The sequence below is a fragment of the Papio anubis genome, chromosome 11, assembly GCF_008728515.1.
Source record: "Papio anubis isolate 15944 chromosome 11, Panubis1.0, whole genome shotgun sequence".
Classification (NCBI taxonomy): domain Eukaryota; kingdom Metazoa; phylum Chordata; class Mammalia; order Primates; family Cercopithecidae; genus Papio; species Papio anubis.
The window spans coordinates 35801912-35828721 of NC_044986.1; the positions used below are offsets into that span (position 1 = coordinate 35801912).

The window sequence follows — 26810 nt, forward strand, 5'->3', positions numbered from 1 at the left end:
TAAACAGAGCTAACAACAGAACCTACTTTTGGAGACTATCATGAGGTCTTGATGAGATGATGCACTCAGCATGGTGCCTGGCACAGGTGCTCCATCAATGTAGGTGTTATCGCGAGGGCCACCAGCTGTAAGACAGATGCTGGGCCAGGGCCTCTCTTAGGGAGTGCCTCGAAGGTTCCAGGGAAACAAGGAGATGAACACAGAACTTCATATGGCTTCAGCCCCAAGGGCTGAAAATCCTGAAGATACCAGAAACCACTGCCAGCCACGGCTCACAGGAGGCTGCTCAACACAACCAACCACAAAAAGGATCGGCAGAGCCCTAAGCCCACGCCAGGCTGTGGGAGCTGGAGCCCCAGACCTGCCCCAGCAGGCGCCAGGGCTGCAGCAGAGTCTGGTTCCCCATCCCCTCCTCCTCAGGGGCCTGAGAACAAATTGTGTGGTTTTTTTTTTTTTTCCAAACATGGACAATTTGTCTTCCAGGCCACCCACGTGCAGGTCCTCTCCATGCTGTGGATGCAGCCAGTTCTAAAGCACAATCCCTCCGTGACTTCACTTCCCAGTGGTACCTGCAATTGAAAGTTATGTCCCCTGCCTACTCTCAGGGGCACCTCAAGGGGACAAGGCCCACTAGCATCCCCTTCTCTGAGGCTGCCACCCAAGGATGGAAACTCATGTTTCTCCCATCTCTGTAATCCATGCCTGCAAGCACAGGCTTCAAGTCACTGCTGTTATGGTCAAGATTTCACCAACATTTGGCATTTTCATTTTCCAAAAATAAAATGTATTGACTCTGCTTTTCCAAACTACACTCGTGCCTCTGATACTCTTCTCTGAAGAATAATCTAAAATTATTCTCTGGTTTAAAAGAAAAAAAGATCACTCTTCTAAGCCACCCAGGACAGAGCTGTTTGTCCTCTAAAGGTGGCCAGGATGACAGGAGCCAATGTGTCCAGCATGCCAGGCACCATGCCCCATGCCTCCCAGACTCTCTCATTTCTCTCACAGCACCCACACCAGATACACATCACCATCAGGTGCACTTTCCACAGGAAGAAAGCACAGTGAGCCTGGGGGCAGCACCCCTGTGCCAACAGGCCCCAGCACCACTCCAACAGATGGTAAAGGGGCCAAGCATGGAGCTGGGCCACAGCAGGCAGCGCCAGGCACCGCCCTCTACCTCTGCAGGGACTCTGTTCCTGCTTCGGGGGAACAGTGCTTACCTCGAGTTGTTGCAAGCAATAAATGAGATACCGCACGCAAAGCCCTTACCAGTGCCCAGCACCCAGCCACCTGCCACCCACCTGCCCCAGCTCAGGGCATGGTGCGTACTTCCCATCTCATGTCCAATCCTCTTTCCTGCCGCTCTCGGCCTCCCTGAAGGCTCACCCTTTCTGGCTTTCTCAGAGGGATTAGTTAAAATCTTTCCATTCTAAAGTCTGCATTGTTTGGCATTTACCAAGTTCTAGTCCCAACCCCAACCCCCAGTGCTGGGCCCTCACAATTTGGTCACAAGACTAGGCCTCAAGTCAATCCGACAAGCATGTGCTGAGCCCCTCCTGCGTGCAAGGCACAGCTTTCCTCCTCTTGGCCCCCAGCTCACACCCAGACCAAGCTGCAGCCCCCACACCCCTGCCACCAGGGTGCCCCAAAGGCCTGCCCCTCAGCCTGGTCCTGCAGGAATTGCCCAGGCCTGCAAAACTCCAGCAGTGCCAGGGAGATCTGGTCTTCCAGTCTCAGGGAAAATGCCAACACAAAGACAAGACAAAAACAAGAAGCTTGAGGCCTTTTTATTGACAATTCTCCATAGACACAGAGATCCTTTTAGTTCCTCTCCAGTGTAAAGAAAGCACGGGGTACTGAACTCTCCTAACAGGACACAGAGGCGATACGATACCAAAGCGTGCCAGGCTCCCCAGGGCTCTGGCACCTCCACTGGCCTGGGCAGGCCCCTGGCTGTAGAGTCGCGCTAAACTGCTTGGTCTGGGCCTAGGATGGGTCCCTTGTCTCCCCAACCTGCCTCTCTGCACCCCTGCTCCCCGAGTGTAGAAACCTCTCGGCCCCCTCATAGGTCCTGGGTCCCAGGCAGTCCATGATTCCGGGGAAGAGCTCTAGGTAGGAGACCGCCTCCCAATTCCTCCTCATCCCATTCCTTGTGCTACATGTTCCCAGGAACCATGCAATAAATAAATAAATACTTTAGAAAGGCAAAGCAGCTCCAGGGAAGGGAAGGGATGCCTGAGCCAGCTCATGGCTAAGGGAGAGATACTGAGCCCATAAGAGTCCAGTAGTGAACATGAAATTGTTGGAAAGGAAACGGAGACCCCCAAGGGACCTTATCCCATAACTAAGACTGTCCTCCAGGGAATAGCCCCGGGATCCAGGACCCAGTCCAGAAAGATCCTACACTTCCCAGGCCCCCAGGGGTCAAGGGCTTCAGGACCTCTGCTCCACTCACCTGGCCTCCTACTCCATGGGGCAAGAGGCAGGGAAAGGAAGCTGGAGCGCTGGGCCAGTGGAGGACTGCCCCAGACTCTGGGCAGAGGGTGCAGAAGTTGTGATCCGAGTGCCCTGCAGCTGCTCCAGCGCAGCTGGGGACACTAGGGCATCGTGTGGGCTGAGTCTGTGAATTGAGGCATCTTCGAGGGGAGGCTGAGGTCTGTCCAGCTGTTGGGGCTTCCCCATGCTTTCCTCCACTTAATGCTGAAGGACTCGGCCAACCCCTCCTATACACATTCTCCTCTGGGGGAATCTGGGAACTTCAACCCTGTTTCTAGAAGCACCCCTGGTCTTGTTAGGCCTGGCCACACCCTCTGATGGGGGAAATGATGAGATCCTGGTGCCTGGAAGGACATTCAATCAGCAGAGATGGGGTGTGGCACTCCCAAGCCCTTCTGCAGGCTCTCTGAGGCTGAGGGCCTGGCCAGTACCCTACAGGAGAAAAACCTCTTTTCCCAACCTCAGGTCTGGAATTCCCAGGCATAGCCACACTGACGCTGGTCATCAGACCCCAGTCAGACCTGACCTAGTTCACTGCTGCCCTCTGGTGGCTACTGCCTGCCCAGCCCTGAGTCCACTCATTCAGTCCCAGGCAGAGCAGGGCAACATGCCAGGCCCTCCAGGGGTTCCTCTCCCCAAGGGATTGAGAGCAGCCATTGCCAGCCACTCTCAGGGGTGGAGAACAGCTCCAGAATCCAGCTGGAGAGAGCGAGGAAGGAAGGGGAAGCCTACCTAGCATTCAGGCCACATTTGCCCAGCACACACCACAGGGGGCCGGGGTGGGGAGAGTGGGGCGCCTACTGCTGGCCCCAAGGATGGGTGCCTGGTTGGACTCTGGCCTCTCTTCTCACTTGCTCAAGGTCTGGTTACACGAGGCACACACAAACACAGTCTCCCTCTGGGCTTCAGGGGCTGAAAAGGAGGAAGAACTTGGTGAGACATTTCCTTGTGCCCTTTGTTTGGTTCATGGCCCCAACTACTAGAACCACCTCCCAAATGCCCCACACAGACCCCAGACCCAGCCCACACCCTCCCTGCCCAGCTTGCTAGCCTGCCCGCAGACTCTTCTTTCCATGGGAACTAGGGATCCCGGGCGTGATGATGCCAACAGCAGGCTGCTCCTGTGCTATGAATTAGACATCACTGTGGCACGAACAGAACACCTTTAAAAATGTCTTTTTAAATAAAATATCAAATACAAAATTAGCCAGGCGTGGTGGTGCATGCCTGTAATCCCAGCTACTCAAGAGGTTGAAGCACAAGAATTGTCTGAACCCAGGAGGCACAGGCTGCAGTGAGCCGAGATGGCGCCGCTGCACTCCAGGCTGGGCGACAGAGCGAGACTCTGTCTCAAAAAACTAAGACTAAAATAAGTAAAATGTCACAGTGAAATTTCCCAAAATGTTTTAACAGTGGTTATCTCTGGGTGGTAAGATTACAGGGTTATTTTTCTCTTCCTTCTTCTTCTGCTTAAGAATTTCCAAATTTTCTAGTTAGTAAGCATGTGTTACTTGCATTGGAAGAAAAAAGAACTTGGGTTGGGTGCAGTGGCTCACACCTGTAATCCCAGCACTTTGGGGGGCCGAGGCGGGCAGATTACCTGAGGTCAGGAGTTCAAGACCAGTCTGGCCAACATGGAGAAACCCCATCTCTACTAGAAATACAAAATTAGCCGGGTGTGGTGGTGCATGCCTGTCATCCCAGCTACTTGGGAGGCTGAGGCAGGAGAATCGCTTGAACCCAGGGGGCAGAGGTTGTGGTGAGCCAAGGTCGTACCACTGCACTCCAGCCTGGGCAACAAGAGCGAAACTCCATCTCAAAAAAAAAGAACTTGGTTTAATGTTATATTACAAAACGGTACATGAAATGTGACCACATTTTTCAGGAATATGCACACGCTTTTATTCTACATGCAAGCTAATGAGCAGCAGGGGCCACGTCCGATTGTTTTCTCGGGAAGAAATCAGGAATATTTTTCTTCCTTTTGCTTATCTGTGTTGTTTTATTTACAACATGTATGTACAGCTTTTATAAAAGGAAAAAAGGGATTTTTAACTTTTGTTCAAAGTGCCAAGGAAGTAAGAAAAAGATTAAAAGTGCAGCTGGGATTGACTCCAGGAAGGCAGGAGCAGTGCTGGGAGCCACGGGGATGTTGCCAGTGCTCTTGTTTTTCAACTTTAGTGAAGCGGCCACAGGTATTCATCTTGTTATTACCCTTCATAATTCACAGGTACATCATATCTATTCTTCGGCATGTACCAAATGTTTCAGGATTTTGCTAAAGGGGATGGAGGAAATGTTCCCATAGACCTGACTACAATCCCAAGTTCCCTTGACCTCTGACACCCTCGCCCCCTTGCCACGATGTGGCATCCCCTTGACGGGATACCAACCAAGCCCTGCCACCACCTGCACCACTCACCTGTGGCCCCCATGGAGGACCTGGGGACCTTGAAGGAGCAGCATCGAGAGCAGAAGCTGTTTCCACAGTTACTGCAGCTCCGCTGCAGACAAGAGCCAAGGTCAGATGTGTCCCCCACCCTCAAGCACCTGGAGTTCTCATCGCCTCCCTCCTTTACACCAGCTGATCCCACCCAAGGAAAGTGGGACTGGGGGGTGCACAAGTGGAGCAGGAAAGACAGCAAATGGAATGCCCCCTGGGGAGACTGGTGAAAGGTGGCACAGGGACAGGGGAGGGCACACTCACTCCAGAAAGCCACTGCCAGGCCCAATGTGACCCGAGCCAGACTTCCTCAGTGACTCCCCTCAACTCCTCCCCACCTGACAGTCCCAAGGACACTGTTCCCAACAAATGCAACCTCACACTCACCCTCTTCTTCAGCACTGAGAAGGTGGCCGAGCAGCCCGTGCAGTTTCCTGGGAAACAGAAGCAGCAGCTCAGTCCCCGCCCATCCCAGGACTCTCACGCTCACCTGCTCCTGGCGCTTCTAAATGGGATACTCAGGACATCTGCCCAGCCTCCTTGGGTGGACACAGTGAGCCAGGGAGCAAGGCCAGATTCAGAGCCAGAAAGAAGGACTCAAACTAAGAACACTGATAGCCCCTGAGAACTGATGCCTCCAGCCATACATAGGTACCAGTCCCTGAACCCTTCCAGAGCTGAGTGGCCCCACCTGCAGGTTCAACAGAACTCAAGGAGCACCCAGCAGAATCCACTCCTGGAAAGCCAGCTAAGCTGGCAGGGACCTGACCACAGGCATTCCCAAATGACACCTGCCTAACACGACCCTTTCCAGAGCAACGCCTTACAAATACTCCACCCACAGGCTAAAGACAGAAACTCCTCCTAAAAACCCAAACTCCTGTTTTCTGTCCCCTGAAGACTGTAGGACAGAAGCTGAGAGCCAGGCATATTCCGAGAAGACATGAAGGGTAGAATGCTCAATTGTGGTAGGCAGTGAGTGGCATGGGGGGACGCAGAGCAAGGCAAGGTCCTGCCTAAACCACCAGAGATGCCAGGATGGCCAAGTGCCCAGCAACAGTGGAGGGGCAACGGCAGCTTAGAAAATGGCTAGAAGACAACAATAGGGTGTAAAGGGAGAGGAAAGATAGGGAAGGAGGAGGTTTCTGGGATGTGGGGCCCATAGTCCTGCTGTGACCCAGCCGGACCACCTGTCTGGGCAGGTACAGAGCACCATGCCTCACTTTCACACAAAGGCCCCAAAGCTTTATTGACGGCTACACGTGGTCCCTTCCTCTGTCCAGCCAAAATCACCTGAAGTTCTTGCTAAAGAAGACTCCCTAGGTTCAGGGAAAGGAAGACCTGAGCTAGAGCCAGGGGAAATATGAGGCCAAAGCGCTTCAGATAAATGCCCACTCTGTCAATCAGCCAGGGAAAGAGAAGAACAAGCCTGCTGCTGGTGCCAAACCAGGAAACTGGCTGCTCCAAGATTCTGTCCCTACACTAAGAATTTGGGGAAGCCAGCCTGCCCCAGCCTCTCCTTAACAAGGGAGGCAGGTGAATGGGACAGGCAAAAGGAGCTACTCAAAGACTGACACTGGCCTGTGCCCAAGGGCTCCTCTGAACTGAATGGGATGCCAGGGCCAAGCAGCCCAGGACAGCCAGGTGGGCTGGTGAGACAGCTGTGAACCCACACACAGGCCAGAGCCAGGGAGGGCTCTGGGCACTGACAGCACCTCACTCAGGTGATGTTCCCTTCCAACACCTACCAACTCTTTCTGCCCCTTCTCGGCAACGGCCTGGACTCACCCATCCTCACTCACCATGTGATGATGCCACCGAGGCCATGAGAGCAGGGGCACTAAGGCCCAGTGGGACCTGCCAGGGCAACAGTCACGGAGCCTCCAGGACAAAAGAGGGCCCTCCTCACCAAGACCTCTCCCACACGGAGACCACAGAGAAGCTCCTGCACAGTCTGCCCTCATTCTCCCCATGCATCCCCTCATCCACGGGCAGGGGTAACAGAATGGCCCCCGCTACAGTCCCCCGACATTCACATGTGGAATCCTAACACCCAAGGCAGGGTCCCTGGGAGGTGACTGGGTCATGAGGGTGGAGCCCTCGTGAATGGGATTAGTGCCCTTATAAAAGAGGCCCCAGGGAACTGCTGTGACCCCCCCCCCCACCTTCTCGTGAGGACACAGTGAGAAGGTGCTGTCTATGATGACGGAAATGGACCTCACCAGAACCTGATCCTGCTGACACCCTGATCTTGGACTTCCAGCCTCCAGAACTGAGAAAGATTTCCACTACTTAAAAGCCACGCGGCTTAGTGTATTTCATTATAGCAGTTGAAATGGAGAAAGATAGCCCCCAAAGCAGCTCCCCTCGCCCTGCTCTCAGGACCCAGACCCATGAGCAGAGGCTGCAGGAGCAGAGCTGCTACACCTGCCCTCAGGGCAAAGAGCTTGAGAACATTTCAGAAAAGGGAAAGAAGTGAGTGGTCTTGAAGGATGAGGAGCTAAGAGGGGTTTAGGAAAAGAAGCACTTTCTGCCCTTGCTATCCTTGAGGGAAACTGAAAAGGCCTCTGCCCATGTTGGCAGAGATTATCCAAATCAAAAATCAAATGCAAAAGCGGGACAGGCATAAAACAAGGGACTCCACACATGAGGGTAAAGGGAAAATGGAGAGGGAGGATGAAGAGGTACAAAGAACACAAGAGCCGAATTAGACGATCTGAATTTGAGTCACAGCTCTGCCATTTCCAGGCTAAAGTCTATGGACAAAGCACTGTTTTTACCTCAGGTTATTCATCTGTAAAATGGGAACAACTAAGTACCTTAACTTAGAAGTTGTAGAAATAGAAAATTATTTGCTGGACCAGAGTAATACTTCTTGTGTGTAGTGCTACTGGGGACTGCTGGAACCTGGCTGCTCTGAGCCCTTAAGAACTGCCTGCTCCTGTCACACCTACAGTAAGGATGAAATGAGATCACACATGTGCAAGTATGGAGGGTAAACAGATCACTGAACATACAGAATGCCCTACAGAAGTCAGCCAGCAGCATAAATAAAACAAAGGGGCCAGGAGGGGTGGCTCACACTTGTAATCCTAACACCTTGGAAGACCAAGGTACGAGGATCACTTGAACCCAGGAGTTCGAGACCAGCCTGAGGAACAAAGTAAGACCCCCGTCTCTAGAAAAAAAAAAAAATCAAAAATCAGCCAGGCATGGTGCTGCATGCCTGCAGTCCCAGCTACTCGGGAGGATGAGCTGTGAGGATCACTCGAGCCCAGGAAGTCGAGGCTGCAGTGAGCTGTCATCATGTCACTGCACTCCAGCCTGTGAGACACAGAGACCTTGTCTCAAAAAAAAAGAAAGAGATCTTGAATAACTGGGGGACATTCACACAGCAGAAGGAAAGAGCCTGTCCAGGACATCTAATCCTGAGAAAACAACTGCACTGGTTGCTGCGGGGGTAGGAAGGCAGGACCCTGGGGGCCCTGAGTTAAATTCCTCAAGATAAACTCCATAGGCTTCTTCCAGGGCACAGACCCTAGAACTCGACACCAGAACCCACAGTACTGCCCCCTTCCCCTGCTCCCATCTGACAGCAGGCAGGAGGGCCCTTCCTCAGGAGCAAGCAGCTCCCAGGTCAACCTAGCTACTCTAGGCTTCCTCCACAATTGTCACGTGGCTCAGCTCCCAACACTGCTGATCTAAGCCAGGTCTCCAAGCTGTGCTAACCATCAAGTCCACCCTTCTCCAAAGCTGCCTTCCTTGACCACTCTCCCCAACCCTCAGTAAAATAAGGACTGACTGGGAAGAGGTGAACTCAGGGCTCTTATGATGTCCAGAGAAACAATGTTTGCTTCAACTTGCTTCCAGTTGGATCAGAAAGACCAAGACAGGATCCTAGGAACCCACGGGGTGGGCCAGGGCCTCCCACATTAACCGCACCCACTACTCACTATGAACCAACCAGCACTGTGCCCTTCATAAGTACTACTGTCTCATTTGACATGAGACCTGTAACAACCCTATGAGGTCAGAATGATGATCCCCCTTTTACAGAAGGGCCAATTGAGGCACAGGGTGTGAAATAATTTGCTCAAGGACACCTGGCTGAGCTGGGATTTGCAGCAAGCGGTGAGACTCCACTCTGTTCCTCGCCATCATGCTACACTGCCTTCTGAAGTTCTGTCAGGATTACGGTTCTCTGCAGTCCCGGGATGGCATTTCCCAAACTGAGTTCCTTGTCTTCCCACAAGTGAATGTCCAATCAGGACAGAGGGATAAGAAGGAACCCACACCCACTCCCTCAACAGTCCTGCCGGGCATCTGCTAGCACCCCAGGGTCCCGTGGACACACCTTCACTCCTTGCTCTTGTCACAAGTCAGTACCCACAGTTCTGAGACTCTGCCCCGGTGGCTGGGTGTTCCCCCGCCGAGTCCCAGCAGTCCCACCCTACTCCCCCGCCAGCCCAGCCCTGTGCCCTGGCCGAACCGAAGTTGTTGGTGGGGTAGCGCTTGCGGAGCCGCTCCGTGAGCCGAGACACCTTGCTGCGCAGCACCTCATTCTTACTCAGGAACCCGTTGTCCTGCAGGGCCAGCTCATCCTCTGCTGGGCACGGGACACCCTCATCATCCTCCTGTGGGAACAGCTCCTTCCAGTCCTGCCCACCTCTTGCAAGGCTGCGGGACCTGTGTGCAGAGGCATCCGGCACAGCAGCCCCCACGAGGTGTGGCAGCAGCCGGTTCAGCTACCCTCCCCAGCCCAGCCCCTGCCCACCCACCAAGGCTTCCACTTACCAGCACCACCAAGTGGGTCTCCTGCCTCCCAAGGTGCGGGGAAGAGGAGAGAAAACAGAGAGAAAAAGATAGCAAGAAGAAAGAAGCTGCCTGGAGGGGCCCCCAAGCAGAGGGAAGCATGGAAGCACTGCTCTGAGCTCTGCGCACTTCCCAAATGGTTATGTTGACAGACGCCCCCGCCAAAAGAGGATCCCAGCATCGAACAGCCTTGGAGAAAGCTGGGTACTACTGTTTTGAGCTGGGTGATATTAATTTAGTAGGTCTTTATTTGAGTAGAACAAAAAAGGAAAGAAAATATCCCTTAAAATGTATTTTCAGGAAACTTTTGTTTCACTTAAGTTTTACATATTTTATAGACCTAAGTGTGAACTGGGTCAAGATGCAAAATGTGTTCCTTACTACAGGTCATGAACAAAAATGCTTGAAAACCCCTGCTCTACATATTCCCTCCACCAAGATTCATGGTCTATAATCATATATCAAAGTTTTGGAGCAATCTTTTAGCCAACAGAAAGTCAAATGCCTGCATGGCCTGGGCTGATGTATGATTGAGGTGAGTTGGGGTAAATCACAGGCCTAGTGGAAATCCACGAGGTGTTTTTCTTATATCTCAATTTCCCACTTTACAAAGAGAAATAAATAAAGAGAAATTATATCCTACTCTAAGAAAAACAAAAACGCAAATGTGACAAATGGCAACTGCCACTTGATCTCAGCGACAAGATACAGCAGGGGTGTTGAAGACCACCTGTAGCCACATGTGACCTGTGTAAAGGGGACAGCAGCTCCTTAGCAACACCTACTGCTGCATACTCAGGGCTACCAGAGAAACTGGAAACCTGCAGTTCTAACAAAAATCTCTCCATATTTAAACATTGGCTCAAAAAATTATTTTGAAACTTTGCATGCCAAATAAAACAACTTCTGCAAACTACCAGTCTGAATCACCATCCTAAAATCAAGAAGGCTGTTTAACTTCCCCGGCCTAGCAGTTGGCCACGCAACTACTTTCTCCAACCTCCCCTCCCTGCCCGGCAAAGGGACATCTTATGGAACTCACTCTGCAGAAGAGCGGAGACCCAGGGCAGCAGCCTCCTCAAAAGCTGCCTTTCCTATATCAAAGGCACCAAGCTCACGGTCTCCAGCAAAGGCCAGAAATCATCCAGCTCCCCGAGTAGGGCATTACCCAGAGACTTCCAGAGCCACTCTTGCCCTGGGCACCCAGGACAGCTGGCTCAACAAGAAACAGGAGCGGGGAAGGGTTCAGTGGCACCCTTTCAACCAGTTCTAGCTCACAGCAAGTTTTAGCTTCTCACTTGGACATTGAAAAACAAAAACAAAAAACAGCTCCAGGACCACCCAATTTTTGGCCCGCTCAATAGAGGATGCTGGGGAAGGGCCACCCACCTCAATCGCATCTTTAAACTCCTCATCTGGCTCAGCCTCCTCAGCTTCCTCCACGCTGCCCGGTGTGAGGTCCTGGGAAGAGAGACTCTATGACAGAAGGAGAAGGATGGCAGCGTTGCTCCCTAAGGCAGAGGACCACCTCCCCAAGCCAGCATCTAGGCTACCCAAAACACCAGGAAATGGCACAACTGCAAGAAAGAAGGAAATCACAGGAAGGAGCAACCTCTAGCCTGGCAGGGTGAGGGAGATGGAAGCACGAGCACGGCTGGCCCTACAGTGGCCGCATCACACAGTGGTTGAGGGTATGAGCTCTAGAACCACAGGGCTGGGGTCTTAGACACCACCCTGGTGTGGTAGCTCACGCCTGTAATCCCAGCACTTTGGGAGGCCGAGACAGGCACATCACTTGAACTTGAGCCCAGGAGTTTGAGACCAGCCTGGGCAACATAGCAAAACCTCATCTCTACTAAAAATACAAAAAAATTAGCTGGGCATGATGGCACATGCCTGCATCCCAGCTACCCAAGAGGCTGAGACGGGAGGACTGCCGGAGCCCAGGAGGTGGAGGTTGCAGTGAGCCGTGATTGCCCCACTGCACTCTAGCCTGGGTGACAGAGGGAGACCCTATCTCAAAAAAAATTAAAACAAAAAAAAAAAGAAAGAAAAGGAGAAAGAACGAACCTGCACTCCATGATGTGACTGTCTATCTATAAAGCACTTGGAGCAGCATCTGACACAGGGTAAGCACTCAATGAAGCACGGAGTAGCTGTTTTTATTGCAATTATTATTATTAAACACTTCAGGGGAGATAAGGCCTGGGAAACAGCAGGAACTACAACAGAGGCCAGCCCAGGAGCCATAAACAAGCTGATAACAGGGGGGCCCACAAGCTGCCACAGCAGGCTCTGCCCTGACAGTGGCACTTACCTCCGTGGGTGTGAGGGCAGGCGTGCTGTCCATCAGACCACCCTTCCCCCCAACATCTGGTGGTGGAGGGCTCTCAAAGGCATGCTCTTCCTGCTTTGGGTTCATCCTCTGCTGCAGAGATGCCCTGTACTCAGACACAACTACCCAGGGAACGGAGAACAGGGTAGGAGGCAAAAATGAGACACCATGAGTGGCACTTTGGGGGTACCCACTTCTGCAGCTGGCTGGCCTCTCCTCCCTCTGCTACGGGAAAGAGTCGCCCTCCTAACTCTGAGCAAGTCACCTAACCTGAGCCTCTTCAACAAAACTTAGATACCACCACCTGCCCCAGACGGCTACAGAGATTAAATGTAGTAAATGGTCAATAAATCACGGCTTCTGTAATTAATTACTCTACCACAGGGAGGAAAACAAATACAGCAATCACCCAAACATAGGTACAGACTCAGGCCTCTGGGACTCAGTGCCTCTCCAGACTGCTTCGCGCTTTAGAAGCCAGACAACAGACGGGTACTCTGGGATCACACGGACATGGGGTAGCAACTCCAGGTGGCTGCACCCCAGGGAATGGGTGGCAGCTTTGGGAAAACATCCTTCCCTCATCTTCCAGAAGCCAGCATATCATATAAGCAGTGATTCATCTGCCTTGGGAAGGGAGGGAAGGGAGATGGGAGCCTAATGGTAGCAGCCTCCCCTGGTGAGATTCCAGCTTCATCTAACATCTCAGAGACACAGAACCCATGAGAGAGGACCCCAGTGTGGTGCTGCCCCTTGTGGAAGTACAGCAAACTGATGATTAGCTATAGAGACAGAACTGCGGAGCCTAGCCTAGCCATCAGAGAGAGCCTGGGCCCCGTCCCTGTCAGGCCCTCCAGGGCTTACCTCGGAAGAACTCCACATTCCCCAGAAAGAGGGTGCTGTTTAAAAGGGTGAGGACCCAGCAGAGTGGCAGCAAATACAGCATGCAGACCGTGCCCAGAAGAGCCCCATAGAACCTGGATGACAGGGAAGAACCACAAGATCAGAAATTCATAACAGCAGAAGGAGACGGGTTTGGAGCAAACCCACAGTGGGGTCCAGGTGAGACACAGCTCTGGGCACATTAATAAACTGACAAGACCCGCTCATCAAACCAGTGGAAAATGGCAATGAAGACTGAGAACTACAAGTCACCAGTACAAACATCTAATGCTGGTGAGGCCGAGGTGGTATCAGCTGGGGGCACATGAACTCATTCAACCATGATCACTCCTCAAGGTCTAGACTCTGAAGTCTAGAGTAAGACAGACTGGGATTGAATCCAGCTCTGCCACTTCTCATTCTGAGAAGTCTCTTTGTTCTCTGGACACGGCTCCCTACCTGTGTAAGATGGGGACTGAAATAGCGCCTACCTAATGGAGTTACTGTAAGAGTGAGATAACACAGAGGACGTGTTGAGCAGTGCCTGGCACCAGGTGAAGACAACAAACATTAGTTATCACTATTATTCACATTAAAGAGCTTCAAAAACACCCATTCTGTTTGATATGGTAGTTTCATCCTTGAATTTATTCTAAGAAAAATTTTCTAACAGATTAAAGCTAAATCCATAAAAACGTTTACCATGGGGTTAGTAAAGAGAAATTGATTAAATCTATAACAGAATGGTTCCATAAACTATATTTGCCATCTATATTAATCTGGTATTATAAATAATTCCAAAGGCTATATAACAAAGAAAATCATCTTTAACATAATAAGTGGCAAACAAAAGAAAAATCAAACATACACTACGAAATTATACATCCATAAAGTAGATGCATATGACAAATTCTAGCAAGCAAAACAAATATGAGATTGGGCTGCACAGTGGATTACATGGTGAGTTATTTTTCTATTATTAAAATATTTTTACCACACATAAAAGAAAGCATCTAGGCCGGGCGCGGTGGCTCAAGCCTGTAATCCCAGCACTTTGGGAGGCCGAGACGGGTGGATCACGAGGTCAGGAGATCGAGACCATCCTGGCCGACATGGTGAAACCCCGTCTCTACTAAAAAATACAGAAAACTAGCCGGGCGAGGTGGCGGGCGCCTGTAGTCCCAGCTACTTGGGAGGCTGAGGCAGGAGAATGGCGTGAACCCGGGAGGCGGAACTTGCAGTGAGCTGAGATCCGGCCACTGCACTCCAGCCTGGGCGGCAAAGCGAGACTCCGTCTCAAAAAAAAAAAAAAAAAAAAAAGAAAGCATCTAAACAAAAGCCTACATTAGAGCCCACAAGCATATGCGCAGATACACACACAAGAGCCCAGGAGGCGAGCTCTTCCCCTGAGGTAGGAGGGGCAGAGGTCCTCTCAAGGCAGCTGGCTTTGCTCAGGCTCAAGCTGCAAATTCCAACAGGGTAGTGGTGGGAGAGGAGGGGTCACTCACTGTGAGGACACGACGGGGTTCTCCCAGTGCAGCACACGGTAGGCAGCTTCACAGGTGCAGCACAGGCGGCTCAGGAAGGCCTCCAGCTGGATCAAGCTACAGACACAGGGGCTTTGGTGAGTAGGCAAGACAGAAGCCCTGGGAAGTGGAGCCTGGGGCCTTGCAGGTACAGCTGGCTAGGGATGGTCAATCTCTCTAAACACACTCACCATATGCTTAAAGAGAAAGGGGTTGAGACAGCATGGGAGAAATGGGCCTGGCTAAGCCACCCGAGCTACATTTCAGTCCCCTTTTTGGAGCCTCTTGCTGAGGTGGAAACAGTATAAATGTTCCTTCTTTGGTCTCTTCCTAGCTGTTGATGTCAGGCAGGCTACTAAACTTCTCCAGGGCTATAGCTTCTGTATCTATAAAATGAGGATCAGAGGACCCACCTCACAGGTACAGAGCAGCTGTCAGAAAAAATGGCATGATATTCTCCACCTAGGATATCAAACAGACTCACTTGGGGAGTTCTGGCTGTTGTTTTTTTAAACATGGATGAACCACAGAAGCCATGAGCACAATCTGAACCTAGATCTGGGTTTCCGAAGGCAAACCAGGAAACTTGGAGACAAGCTGATTTCAGGGCTGCGGCAGGGAAGTATAAGATGAATTTGACCATCCTGTTGTACCATAAAGTAAGGAAGCACTCAAAATTGACAGGGACCAATGCAAACAAGAGCCAACTCAAAAGAGCTCCTACTGGCCAAATTTAGGACAATTTGATATCAAAATAAATACTGACAGTAATAGATTCTAACTCATCAAATAAAATATAAATCTATGAGTTCATACTGATAATAAATAAGAAGGAAGAGCTTTCTTATAGTAGAAAGCCAGTTAAAAAAAAATGCAAATAGAATAATTAGAAGATCATCTTTGCAACCATCATAGTAATAAACTGATTAAGGCAAGACCCATCAATGGATTTTTAAAGCAGTGGGTAAATGTTTGATGAGGAACAAGATATTTACATAGTCTCAAAGTATCTCCCCTCAAATTACTACCAAAGAAGAGTAAAATGGTAATTTACAGTACGGATGCCTTAACCAAGTGATCAAAGTCAGTATTTCCTGACATCGTGTGCCTCCTGATACGGATGCACTGAACATGACACATCACAAGGAACCAAACGATCCAAAAATGAGGGAGATTCTACAAAATAATAAGCTTGTACTATTCAAAAATGTCAATGTCACAAGAAACAAGGACCGAGGAACTGCTCCACATTAAAGAAGGCTAAAGAAACATAAAAAAAAATTAAACATGATGTATAATCCTTTTTTTTTTTTTTTTTTTGAGACGGAGTCTCGCTCTGTCGCCCAGGCTGGAGTGCAGTGGCGCGATCTCGGCTCACTGCAAGCTCCGCCTCCCGGGTCCACGCCATTCTCCTGCCTCAGCCTCCGAGTAGCTGGGACTACAGGCGCCCGCCACCACGCCCGGCTAGTTTTTTGTATTTTTAGTAGAGACGGGGTTTCACCATGTTAGCCAGGATGGTCTCGATCTCCTGACCTCGTGATCCACCCGCCTCGGCCTCCCAAAGTGCTGGGATTACAGGCTTGAGCCACCGCGCCCGGCCCATGATGTATAATCCTGAGTTGGATCCCAGATCAGGGAAACTGATATAAAGAACTTTATTAGGCCACCTGCACTGGCGCACACTTGTAGTCCCAGCACTTTGGGAGGCTGAGGCAGGAAGATTGCTTGAGCCCAGGAATTCGAAGCGAGACTGGACAAGACAGTGAGACCCCATCTCTACATAAAAATTTCTTTAATTAGCAGGGCATGGTGCATGTGCCTGTGGTCCCAGCTACTCAGGAGGCTGAGGCAGGAGGATCACTTGAGTCCAGGAGGTCAAGGCTGCAGTAAGCCATGATCATGCCACTGCATTCCAGCATGGACGACAGAGCAAAACCCCATCTCAAAAAGTAAAAAAAAAAAAAAAAAAAAAAAAAAAGAAAATGAAAAGAAAAGAAGAAAAAGAACTTTATTAATATAACTGGTAAAATCTGATTACGAATTATACATTAGTTATCAATGTTAAGTTTCCTAATTTTGATTACAGTTCTGTGGATATATAAGAGAATGTCCTTGTTCTTAGGAAATAAATGCTGAAGTATTTGGGGTAAACAGTTACGTTTGCAACTTACTTTCAAACGGTTTAGGAAAAAGAAAAGAATATGTATATGTAGAGAGACAGACAAAGCCAACACACCAAAATGTTAACAATTGTTCTATCTGGGTAAAGGGCATAAGGCTGTTCTTTGTATTATTCTTGCACTTCTTTAAGTTTAAAACTATTTCAGGCTGGGTGCGGTGGCTCACGCCTGCAATCCCAGCACTTTGGGAGGCCGCAGGCAGATCACTTGAGGCTGAAGCTCGAGCACAGGTTGGCCAACATGATGAAACCTCATCTCTACGAAAAATACAAAAATTAGCTGGACGTGGAAGCTGTAATCCCAGCTACTCTGGAGGCTGAGGCATGAGAATCGCTTGAACACAGGAGGCCGAGGCTGCAGTGAGCCGAGATCTGCATTCCAGCCTGGGTGACATAACAAGACTCTGTCTCAAAAAAACGGCCGGTCATGGTGGCTCATGCCTGTAATCCCAGCACTTTGGGAGGCCGAGGCGGGCGGATCACGAGGCCAGGAGATCAAGACCATCCTGGCTAACACGGTGAAACCCCGTCTCTACTAAAAACACAAAAAATTATCCGGGCTTGGTGGTGGACACCTGTAGTTCCAGCTACTCGGGAGGCTGAGGCAGGAGAACGGTATGAACCCGGGAGGCGAAGCTTGCAGTGAGCCGAGATTGTGCCACTGCACTCCAGCCTGGGCGACACAGCAAGATTCCATCTCAAAAAACTATATATATATATGTGTGTGTGTGTGTGTGTGTGTGTGTATATATATGTATGTATGTATACACACACACATATAAAAAACTATTTCAAAGTAAGAAAGTCTTTTTTTAAAAAACTACATATCCAGGCCCCACTCCAGAAAACTGACTCAGAATTTCTGGGGTGAGGCCCAGACATCTATTTGTTTTTAACTTCTTTTGCTCCTACTATATCGCAAGAGAATGCAGAGACCCCACTCCAGGGAAGGGAGGGGTAAATGCCCACTGCTACTGAAGTTGTTAGATGAGTATTTTTCAAGTCTTAAAATGCTTCCTCGGAAGTACCAGCTCTGTCATGTTTAGGAAGTTTCTCCACAGTATAGCGATAACTAGTATCTACTCAACACTTCCCCAGTACCAGATACCTGTTCAATCTTCACAACCACCTCGTGAGTAAGCCCTGTTATCATTCCATTTTAACAGATGAGAAACCTGAGACACAGAGAGGCTAAGCAACTTGCCCAATGCTACACAGCAAGTAAATGGGAGAGCTGGGATTTGAATCCAGGCAGTGGTTTATACATGCACATGCTTAATCAAGACCCTAAACTGTCTCTCCAGCAGAAAGAATAGGAGCTGTGAAAACAGCTAGATCTAGATTCTCATCCCAGCTTGGCCACTTTCTAGCTAAGCAAGTCAGCCTTTTTCTTTACCCATAAATGGAAGATGTTAATATTAGCTACCTCCCAGAACTGTTAAAAAGGTTAAATGAAATAACAGCTGTGGTTTGCCTAATATAATGTCTGGCACACAAAGCTAGCACTTAGTGTCATGGCTGCTGTTACTGTTCCCCCACCTCCCTGGCCTCTCTTCCATACTCACAAGCTCTTCACCTCAGCCACGGCCTCGGGACGAGACAGGCGAACTCTCTGCAGGTCCTCCTGCCTCACGCTATGATACTTCCTCCGCATCAGCTCAGACTCAGGCAGCCGTGCCCGGCAAACCTCCTGAAGGTAGCCCAGCAGGGCAGGCACTGAAATCATCAGGGCACCTACTGAGTACCATGCACCTACAGAATCAAAAACACTGCAGGTAACACAGGTAAGCAAAGATCAGGAGTCGGCCCACCCAGACGCCCACTGCTTGTTCCTCACCTCCTCCAGGGCTCTGCCAGTCAGGCCTTCCCTGATGGCCCTGTATGACACAGTGTCACACCCCTATTCTCCAGCCCCCTTAACCCAGCTTCACTCCTCATAGACCTTACCACCACATGACACATTACAGGCATGTCTGTTGTCCCCTCTACTAAGTAAGCTCTTGAGGGCTGGGACTTTGTCCCTTTGGTCACTGCTGTGGCTCCATCCTCACTTTTAATACATTTTAAGATGCTGCTAGCACACAGTAGGAGGTTCACGCTGGAGTGTGACTGCCAGGTGCTCCTGATGCCTGACACTCAGACCTCTGGGCCACTAAGGAAGACTGGAAGGTCTTTCGTTCAGCTTTTAGGACACTGCAGACAACTGTGCCTTGAGAAATGGCGAAGTTGAGATAAAATTCAAAGGAGGAACTTCTTTCGTGTAACATGGCACCCCAACAGCAAGCTAACAGAGCAGCGGGCACATAATAAATGCTTATTAAACATGTCACAGGAACTGATTTACTTTGGGAGCATATATAGAAAAAATCAAACATCCTACAAAGTTTTGAACAGGTAAAGATGAGTCCAACTAAGAAACAGAAAATGAGATCTTGTATGAACTGGATTTATTTTCAACCTACTCAATCCCTATCTCCAGAGGAAACAAAGAAGACACCTGAGAAATACAAGGTAAATATAAGAACAAAAACATGAATAATGGCCCAGCTCCTCCAAACAGTCTGTCCCAGACTCTTTATTCTCACCCTGAGGGGTCTTTTTATGTGGCCATCTGCCAGTGCCAACCACCGACAGGGTAGGGTCACAGTACATACTGTAGTTAAGAGGTTCATAGGAGACATTACTCAGGACCCCAAGACACCCATGTGTCCACACTTCTATCTCAAAGGCTTTATGCCACTCCTCACTGCTGATGACTGCCCAGCAGCTCCTGCTAGGTTCACTAGCTGAACCAGAGAAAAGCAACAGATATGGCAAAAATCCCTTATCAGCTCCCCTTCCCAGTACCTTTACCCATGCCATGTCCCCAGATGACCCTTGAATCAGCTTGAAAACCAAAATGGAAAAAGGTGAATGCATCCTCAGCAGGAAGTCAAGAAGGAAACAACAATAATACTGAGAGCAGCTACAATGCACTGGCTGCCTCTTCCATGCCAGGCACTGTGCTAAGTATTATGCCTGGACTGCCGCATTCCTCACAAATACTCTAGGAAGAAAGCATCATTTTTATCCTCCCTCTAGAGATAAGGAAAATTAGGCCTTAACAGGGAAGTCCAATAATTTGCCCAAGGTCACAGCAGGCAGCTCAGCCTGGATTGTCCCTCTGGAGCCTGTTTCTGACTCCAAGCAGACACAGAGAACACTAACTCCAGGACAATAAGAGTAGCTCCCACACACAGGGTGGGGCTGAATCCAGGTGTTCTTCCCCCACATTCATTCACAAAAACCACAGGCCCCTGAAGGCAGTTCTTACCCTCATTCAAAGTGAGGAACAAGATGTTGAGGCCCAGGCAGGTCAGCAAGGAACACAAAGGCATCTGCCACCTACAATACAGAGAGTCCTGATCACTACAGACAGCCACTCCTCCAGCTGGGGAGGGGGAGACCGGGCGGCACAGATGGGACATCAAACCAGAAAGGAGGCCTGGAACACAGAAAGTCAAGGAGAAACGAAAAGGAGGCCTCACTCTTGGACTGGTGCCCAGGAGAGGCGGTAAGATGTCACACATTAGCACCTGGGGTGAGGAAACTGTTAGGTCTGTAGTGCTTTCCCCCAAAAGGAAGAATTTATAAAATATCAGTTTAGAAGGCTGGGCGCAGTGGCTCACGCCTGTAATCCCAGCACTTTGGGAGGCCAAGGCGGGTGGATCACGAGGTCAGGAGATCAAGACCATCCTGGCTAACACGGTGAAACCCCGTCTCTACTAAAAATACAAAAAAATTAGCCGGGCGTGGTGGTGGGCACCTGTAGTCCCAGCTACTCGGGAGGCGGAGCTTGCAGTGAGCTGAAATCATGCCACTGCACTCCAGCCTGGGTGACAGAGCAAGACTCTGTCTCAAAAAAAAAAAAAAAATCAGTTAAGAAACCCAGTTAATACCATTTAACCTGTGTTTTGTAAGGCTGTACTCTCCTTAAGAGGTGACACTGACAAACATTCTTAATATTTTCCTCTATTCTTTTTTATAATTTCTTAAGAATATATAATCATTGCGCAAGAGTCAACTAATACGGAAATCAAGAAAGAACAAATTGTGGACTTCTTTGGCCCCATTTGTGCCTTTATCTTCTTATGTCCATGTTTTTGAAAATTTGAGTTTATCTGAGAGTTTATTTTGAATACCTATTAATTCAAAAGGAGAAACAATAGTAAATATTTTAATATATTAAAAATCAAGATGAAAGTAGGGTGCAGCATTCATTTAGCAATCACACCTTAAGTGAGCTGGAACAGACAGAAGCAAACACAGATACAGTCGCTGCCACTACCACCACCACCAAATGGCAATGCAGAAGCCCCTAAAGAGGGAAGAAGGAAGACCAGAGACTCAGGTTGCTGACAACAAGCAAATGCTGCTGGCTCCATCCCCGATAAAGGACATTTAGTACTGAAAGAGAAGCACAGATGCAACAATGAAGCGACGACACCCAAATTCTAAAGGCAGTGACAATATATAAGGTGAGTCATTAGGAGAGAGACAAATATCAGAAAAATAAACAGGTAAATTGTTGGCAAGCAAAGCATTGAATGTATTTTCTTTTTTTTTTCTTTTGAGACGGAGTCTCGCTCTGTTGCCCAGACTGGAATGCAGTGGCGCCATCTTGGCTCACTACAACCTCCACCTCCTGGGTTCGAGATTCTCCTGTCTCAGCTTCCCTAGTAGCTGGGATTACAGGCGCACACCACAACACCTGGCCGGTTTTTGTGTTTTCAGCTGGGACGGGATGTTTCACTATGTTGGCCAGGTTGGTCTCAAACTCTCAAACTCCTGACCTCAGGTGATCTGCCCATCTTGGCCTCCCAAAGTGCTGGGATTAAAGGCATAAGCTACCGTGCTGGGGCTAAATATATTTTCTTGTGCCCTAATGGGAGTATTTCGGAGCTACTGAATGAGGTTAACTAATTTATGCAGGGCTTTCACTTTTTTATTATAAGTTCTGGGATAAATGTGCAGAACATGCAGGTTTGTTACATAGGTATACATGTGCCATGGTGGTTTGCTGCACCCATCGACCCATCATCTACATTAGGTATTTCTCCTAATGCTATCCCTCCCCTAGCCCCCCACCCACCAACAGGCCCCGGTGTGTGATGTTCCCCTCCCCGTGTCCACGTGTTCTCACTCTTCAACCCCCACTTACAAGTAAGAACATGTGGTGTTTGGTTTTCTCTCCCTGTGTTAGTTTGCTGAGAATGATGTTTCCAGCTTCATCCATGTCCCTGCAAAGGACATGAGCTCATCCTTTCTCATGGCTGCATAGTATTCCATGGTGTATATGTGCCACATTTTCTTTATCCAGTCTATCATTGATGGACATTTAGGCTGGTTCCAAGTCTTTGCTATTGTGAATAGTGCTGCAATAAACATACATGTGCATGTGTCTTTATAGTAGAATGATGCATAATCCTTTGGATATATACCCAGTAATGGGATTGCTGGGTCAAATGGTATTTCTGCTTCTACATCCTTGAGGAATCGCCACACTGTCTTCCACAATGGTTGAACTAATTTACACTGCCACCAACAGTGTAAAGGGGCTTTTACTTTTTAATAAAATTTATAAGGGAATGAAATGACATCTCTGTCTTTCTCCTGAAATTCAACACACTCCACCTGTACCACCCTAATTAGGCCTCAGAACCTCTAGTAGCAGCTACCAGGGTAAAAGTGAAATAAAAGCCAATCCCATTTTGGAAATAAAAACATCACACCACCACTCAAGTCACTTTCATTTTAAAGCCTCTTCCCTTCTATAAAATGTTTTTACTGACACTTTGGTCCCAGGAGACCCAAGCAGTAGAGTAGCTGATCCCAGAAGAGAGTCTGTTAACAATTTACTGCAGCTCTAGGCTTCAGACCTAATAGCTAGAGCCCAAGATTAGGTCTCTCTTCAAAGTCAAATCCTCTTTACTAAGAAAAGAACAATCAAAAGCACAAACTAACGTGACAGCCACTTTCACGGACCAATGCTCCCTCTCCCAGAAGCACAGAAACCGCAGGCTCCTGGGGGCTTTTAGGTCCAATGCTCCTCCTGCATCCAGCTTTAACCAATCCTACCACATCCTCCAATTTCTGTAAAATGGAAAAACCCTAATACATTAGTGTGCTAAGAAGCACTACAGACTAGTAGAGGAAAAGGAGGAGGGCAGGGCAGGATATACTTAACTTTTGTACTTTGCCACTTTTGTACTTTGCCACAAAGGGCAATACACACACATACAAAGAATGTGCCAGGGGGCACAGCCTCTCTCCTAAAGACCAAACTTCACATCATGCTGAGATTATAAAAGGAGAAAACAGCCTCCCCTCATACTGTCTCACTACCCCTTGTGCCAAGAGCACAGTGATCTTACACTAGAGAACACAGCTCTGGAACACTGACTAGCTCATCTCTACAGATACTGACATAAATTAGATGAACAAGAAAAATGTAGGGCCTTGGCCAGAGAACTAGTAACAAGCCATCCACTATTTCCAGCCTGAGGCGTTGATAAATACACAATGGCATCCTCAGAGGTTAACCTAACTCCACTCACCCTGCTTCCTACCAGTCTCTCTCAGGTATTTTATAGGGTTGAGGGTCTTTATGAGAATCTGATGAAAACTAGAAGCTTTTCCCTAGAAATATACACATGTGCAGACACACAACTTTACACGCAGTTTCAGGGGATTCACTGATCCCTAAAACTCACCCATAGGCTCCAAGTTAAAAACCTCTGCTCTTTAGGACAATCAGGTTTTTGTGTGACTCCTGATGCAATGCAATATCAGGGACACAACATTTACCTCTGGGGAAAAAAAAAAAAAAACTTTTCTAACTTGAATCAAATTCAACCTTTAAATCTAACTTCTAGTCTGCACCACGAGGAAGAAACCAGACAAATCTCGGTAGCAAATTCTCCAGGAAAGTCAGTTCAGTCTCAGTCTCTTCAGCAAGTCAATGTCATGAGAGACGATTAGACTGAAAAAGACTTAAAAGACATAATAACTACAAACAATGCACAGTCCTGGACTGAAATGTGATTTAGCCAAAATAGATGGTACAACTGAGGAAATGGAATATGAACTGAGTACAGGATGATACCAAGGAGTTATTAATTCTGTTAGGTATGATATTACTTTGATCTTAAAAGAAACGTCCTTAATTATTTAGAGATAAAAACTGACATATTTAGGGAGTAGAATGCCCTATAAGTAATTTAAAATAATGTTAACAGCTGGGTACAGTGGCTGACGCCTATAACCCCAGCACTTTGGGAGGCCAAGGTGGGTGGATCACGAGGTCAGGAGATCGAGACCATCCTGGCTAACACGTGAAACCCCATCTCTACTAAAAAACAAAAAATTAGCTGGGCGTTGTGGCGGGTGCCTGTAGTACCAGCTACTTGGGAGGCTGAGGCAGGAGAATGGTATGAACCCGGGAGGCGGAGCTTGCAGTGAGCCGAGATCGCGCCGCTGCACTTCAGTCTGGGCAACGGAGCAAGACTTCGTCTCAAAAAAAATAATAATAATATACAAAAAACTAGCCGGGCGAGGTGGCAGGCGCCTGTAGTCCCAGCTACTCGGGAGGCTGAGGCAGGAGAATGGCGTGAACCCGGGAGGCGGAGCTTGCAGTGAGCTGAGATCCGGCCACTGCACTCCAGCCTGGGCGGCAGAGCGAGACTCCGTCTCAAAAAAAAAAAAAAATAATAATAATAATAATAATAATAATTTTAACATAATAAAATGAGCCAAAAGAAAAAAAAGAAAATTATAGAGAATGAAAATCAAAGCAGGATAGGAGGGAAAAAATTAAAATCCATAATCTCAATAAATTAGCAAAAATGGGCTGGGCGCAGTGGCTCACACCTGTAATCCCAGCACTTTGGGAGGCTGAGGCAGGAGGATCGCTTGAGCCCAAAAGTTCAAGACCAGCCTGGGCAACACAGGGAGACCCTCTCTACAATTTTTTTTTTTTTTAATTAGCCCAGCACAGTGGCTGAGGTAGGAGGATCGCTTGAGTCGAAGAAGTTGAGGCCACAGTGAGCCATGATCACACTACTGCATTCCAGCCTGGACAACACAGCAAGATCCTGTCTCAAAAAAAAAAAAATAGTGAAAATGGTATCTGCTTATTCATAGATTTTTGTATTTCTTAAACTTTTGTTCAAAATTATATCCTAATTTTTAAATATTAATTAAGCCAATATTGGGAGCAAAGGAAAAAATTAAGCCTGCTCTAAGCTGCAGAAGGTCTGATGTTCAAGGCTGTCCAGCAGTCCGGAGGAAGGAGCTTATTCAGTCACAAAGAAGAATCCTGCTGAAAGGCAGGATCATTCCCAGTATCTGCCTTTCCTGGGCTGGGTCTGAGACACAGGGTAGGCCTAGATAAACCTAGAGGCCGAAAAGACCTCCCAGAACTGCTCCTCACTAGGGCAGAAAGGACAGCCCAGGCACTGCCTAAATGGCCGGTGTTAGTTACTACAGAGCAGGAAGGCAGAAGGCACAGCAGACATGAGCAACTCCACAAAGTCTGTACCTGAGCAAGTATCGAACACCATCACCTGCATCCTTCAAGGGTTCCAGGTAGATCTCCAGCCTCTTGTAGGAGAGAACCAAGTTGAAAAGGTCAAACGCTGGGGACTTGGTAGGAAAAGGTGGAGACTCCAGGGGAGCCTCGGGCATCACGCTGGGGCTCAGCTCCGGCCCACTCCCCTCACGTTCTGAAGTCTGCATCCTGTAACCATAATAATTACCAACATTTGCATTGCACGTCTAGTCCCCAACACACTTCTACCTACTGCTTCAGGTGGCGCCACAGTAAACCTGTGAGCAAGGCAAAGTGAATTATTCAGACCTAAAATCCTGTTCTTTGGACTCTCCGTCCAATGCTCTTTTCCCCACAGATCCATCAAAACTAAAATTCATAAAAACCAAGCATATTTGATCGCTGCAGCGAGGAAGCCCATGGGCTGAAATGAAATGATGTCCAGGAACATTTTTCTCCCACTCTTTACCTGGTTAATTCCTACTCATCCTTCAGGTATCAGCTTAAACATCACTCCCTTACTCTGGCAAGTCTCTGCCAACACCTCCAACTCTGGACTGGGAGACCCTCCCCAATGCTCCCAAAGGATCACGTACTCACCCTAACAGAGCACTTATCACATCACATCGCTTCTTGGCCTTGTGGCTAAGATCAAGTGCAGAGCACTTACCACGTCAAAGTAAAACTCCCTGCTCTTACTTGGCCGCCATTCACGACTGTTTCTGTACACAGTGGGTGCTTAACAAATGCCTGCTGAATGAGTGAATGAAATACCGTGCTCCAGGACTCCCGCCCCATCCTCTAACCCTTCCCACTCCCTTCAGTTCCCAACAACTTCCTGGGCCATCTCCGCCCAGGGCAGTCGGCATCACAACGCCGCATTCCCGTCTGCCCTCTCTGATGAGGAAACCCAGGAGCCTTTACGGTCTTTCCCAGTTCAAAGTCCTACCCTGAACGCTAAGCAGCAAACGAGGGAGCGGAACCTCGGCGAAGAGCAACATAAACCAGTCCCAGGCAATTAGCCGCGACCTGACGGGATGGTGAGGGGATGGGACAAAGGGGCCAACGGGAGCCGAAATCACCGCAGGCCGAGCCAGGGCGAAAAGGCACAGAGCGGCGTCACGTAGAAGCCCAGGAAGGGGTGAGGTAGGTCGACGCCCGCACTGGCCTTGGCCAAGACCTCTGCAGCCAGGAGGGCCTGATGGAGCCCGTGCGGCAGGACAGCGAAGACCACGCCCAAGTTCGCGGGGCCAGCAGGTGGCGGCCCCCGCTGCGCCCAAGCGCCCAACTACACACAGCCTGCGGAGACACGGGGACGCGGGGTGGGGGGGGCCGACACCTCACGTACCCGGCCACTGGCTCCGTAAGAGAGACGGCAGGTTCGGGCAGGAGCAGGGGGAGAGCCACTGGGCCCCAGAACGTTTCCTCAGGCCCGCCCCGGCCGAACACCGCTCCTCCTGCCAGGGCCGTTCGGAAGTCGCAGGTCCAAAAATCTCCTCCGCCTACGCCGCCGCCGCCACGGCCGCTTCCGGGACGTGAATCGCTCT

The 26810-nt window shown here is 49.2% G+C and overlaps 1 protein-coding gene across 11 annotated transcripts; it reads right to left on the reverse strand.

The window, feature by feature from the left end:
- Window positions 1-1774: 1774 nt before the first annotated feature.
- Window positions 1775-26810, reverse strand: ZFYVE27 (zinc finger FYVE-type containing 27). 11 transcript variants are annotated; one of them, XM_009215108.4, is made up of 13 exons: window positions 26612-26807; window positions 25255-25452; window positions 19990-20060; window positions 18242-18392; window positions 14480-14575; window positions 12954-13066; window positions 12072-12211; window positions 11144-11230; window positions 9737-9757; window positions 9432-9576; window positions 5330-5376; window positions 4922-5003; window positions 1775-3411 (listed from the first exon to the last, which is right to left on the reverse strand). In XM_009215108.4, the coding sequence occupies exons 2-13, from the start codon at window positions 25449-25451 to the stop codon at window positions 3347-3349; spliced, it is 1215 nt and encodes a 404-aa protein (XP_009213372.1). In that variant the 5' UTR covers window position 25452; window positions 26612-26807; the 3' UTR covers window positions 1775-3346. The 11 variants fall into 11 exon arrangements, 7 of the variants coding, with proteins under 7 accessions (XP_009213372.1, XP_009213369.1, XP_003904137.1 ...); XM_009215105.4 differs by having other exon boundaries at window positions 11144-11215; window positions 18242-18428; XM_003904088.5 differs by having other exon boundaries at window positions 18242-18428.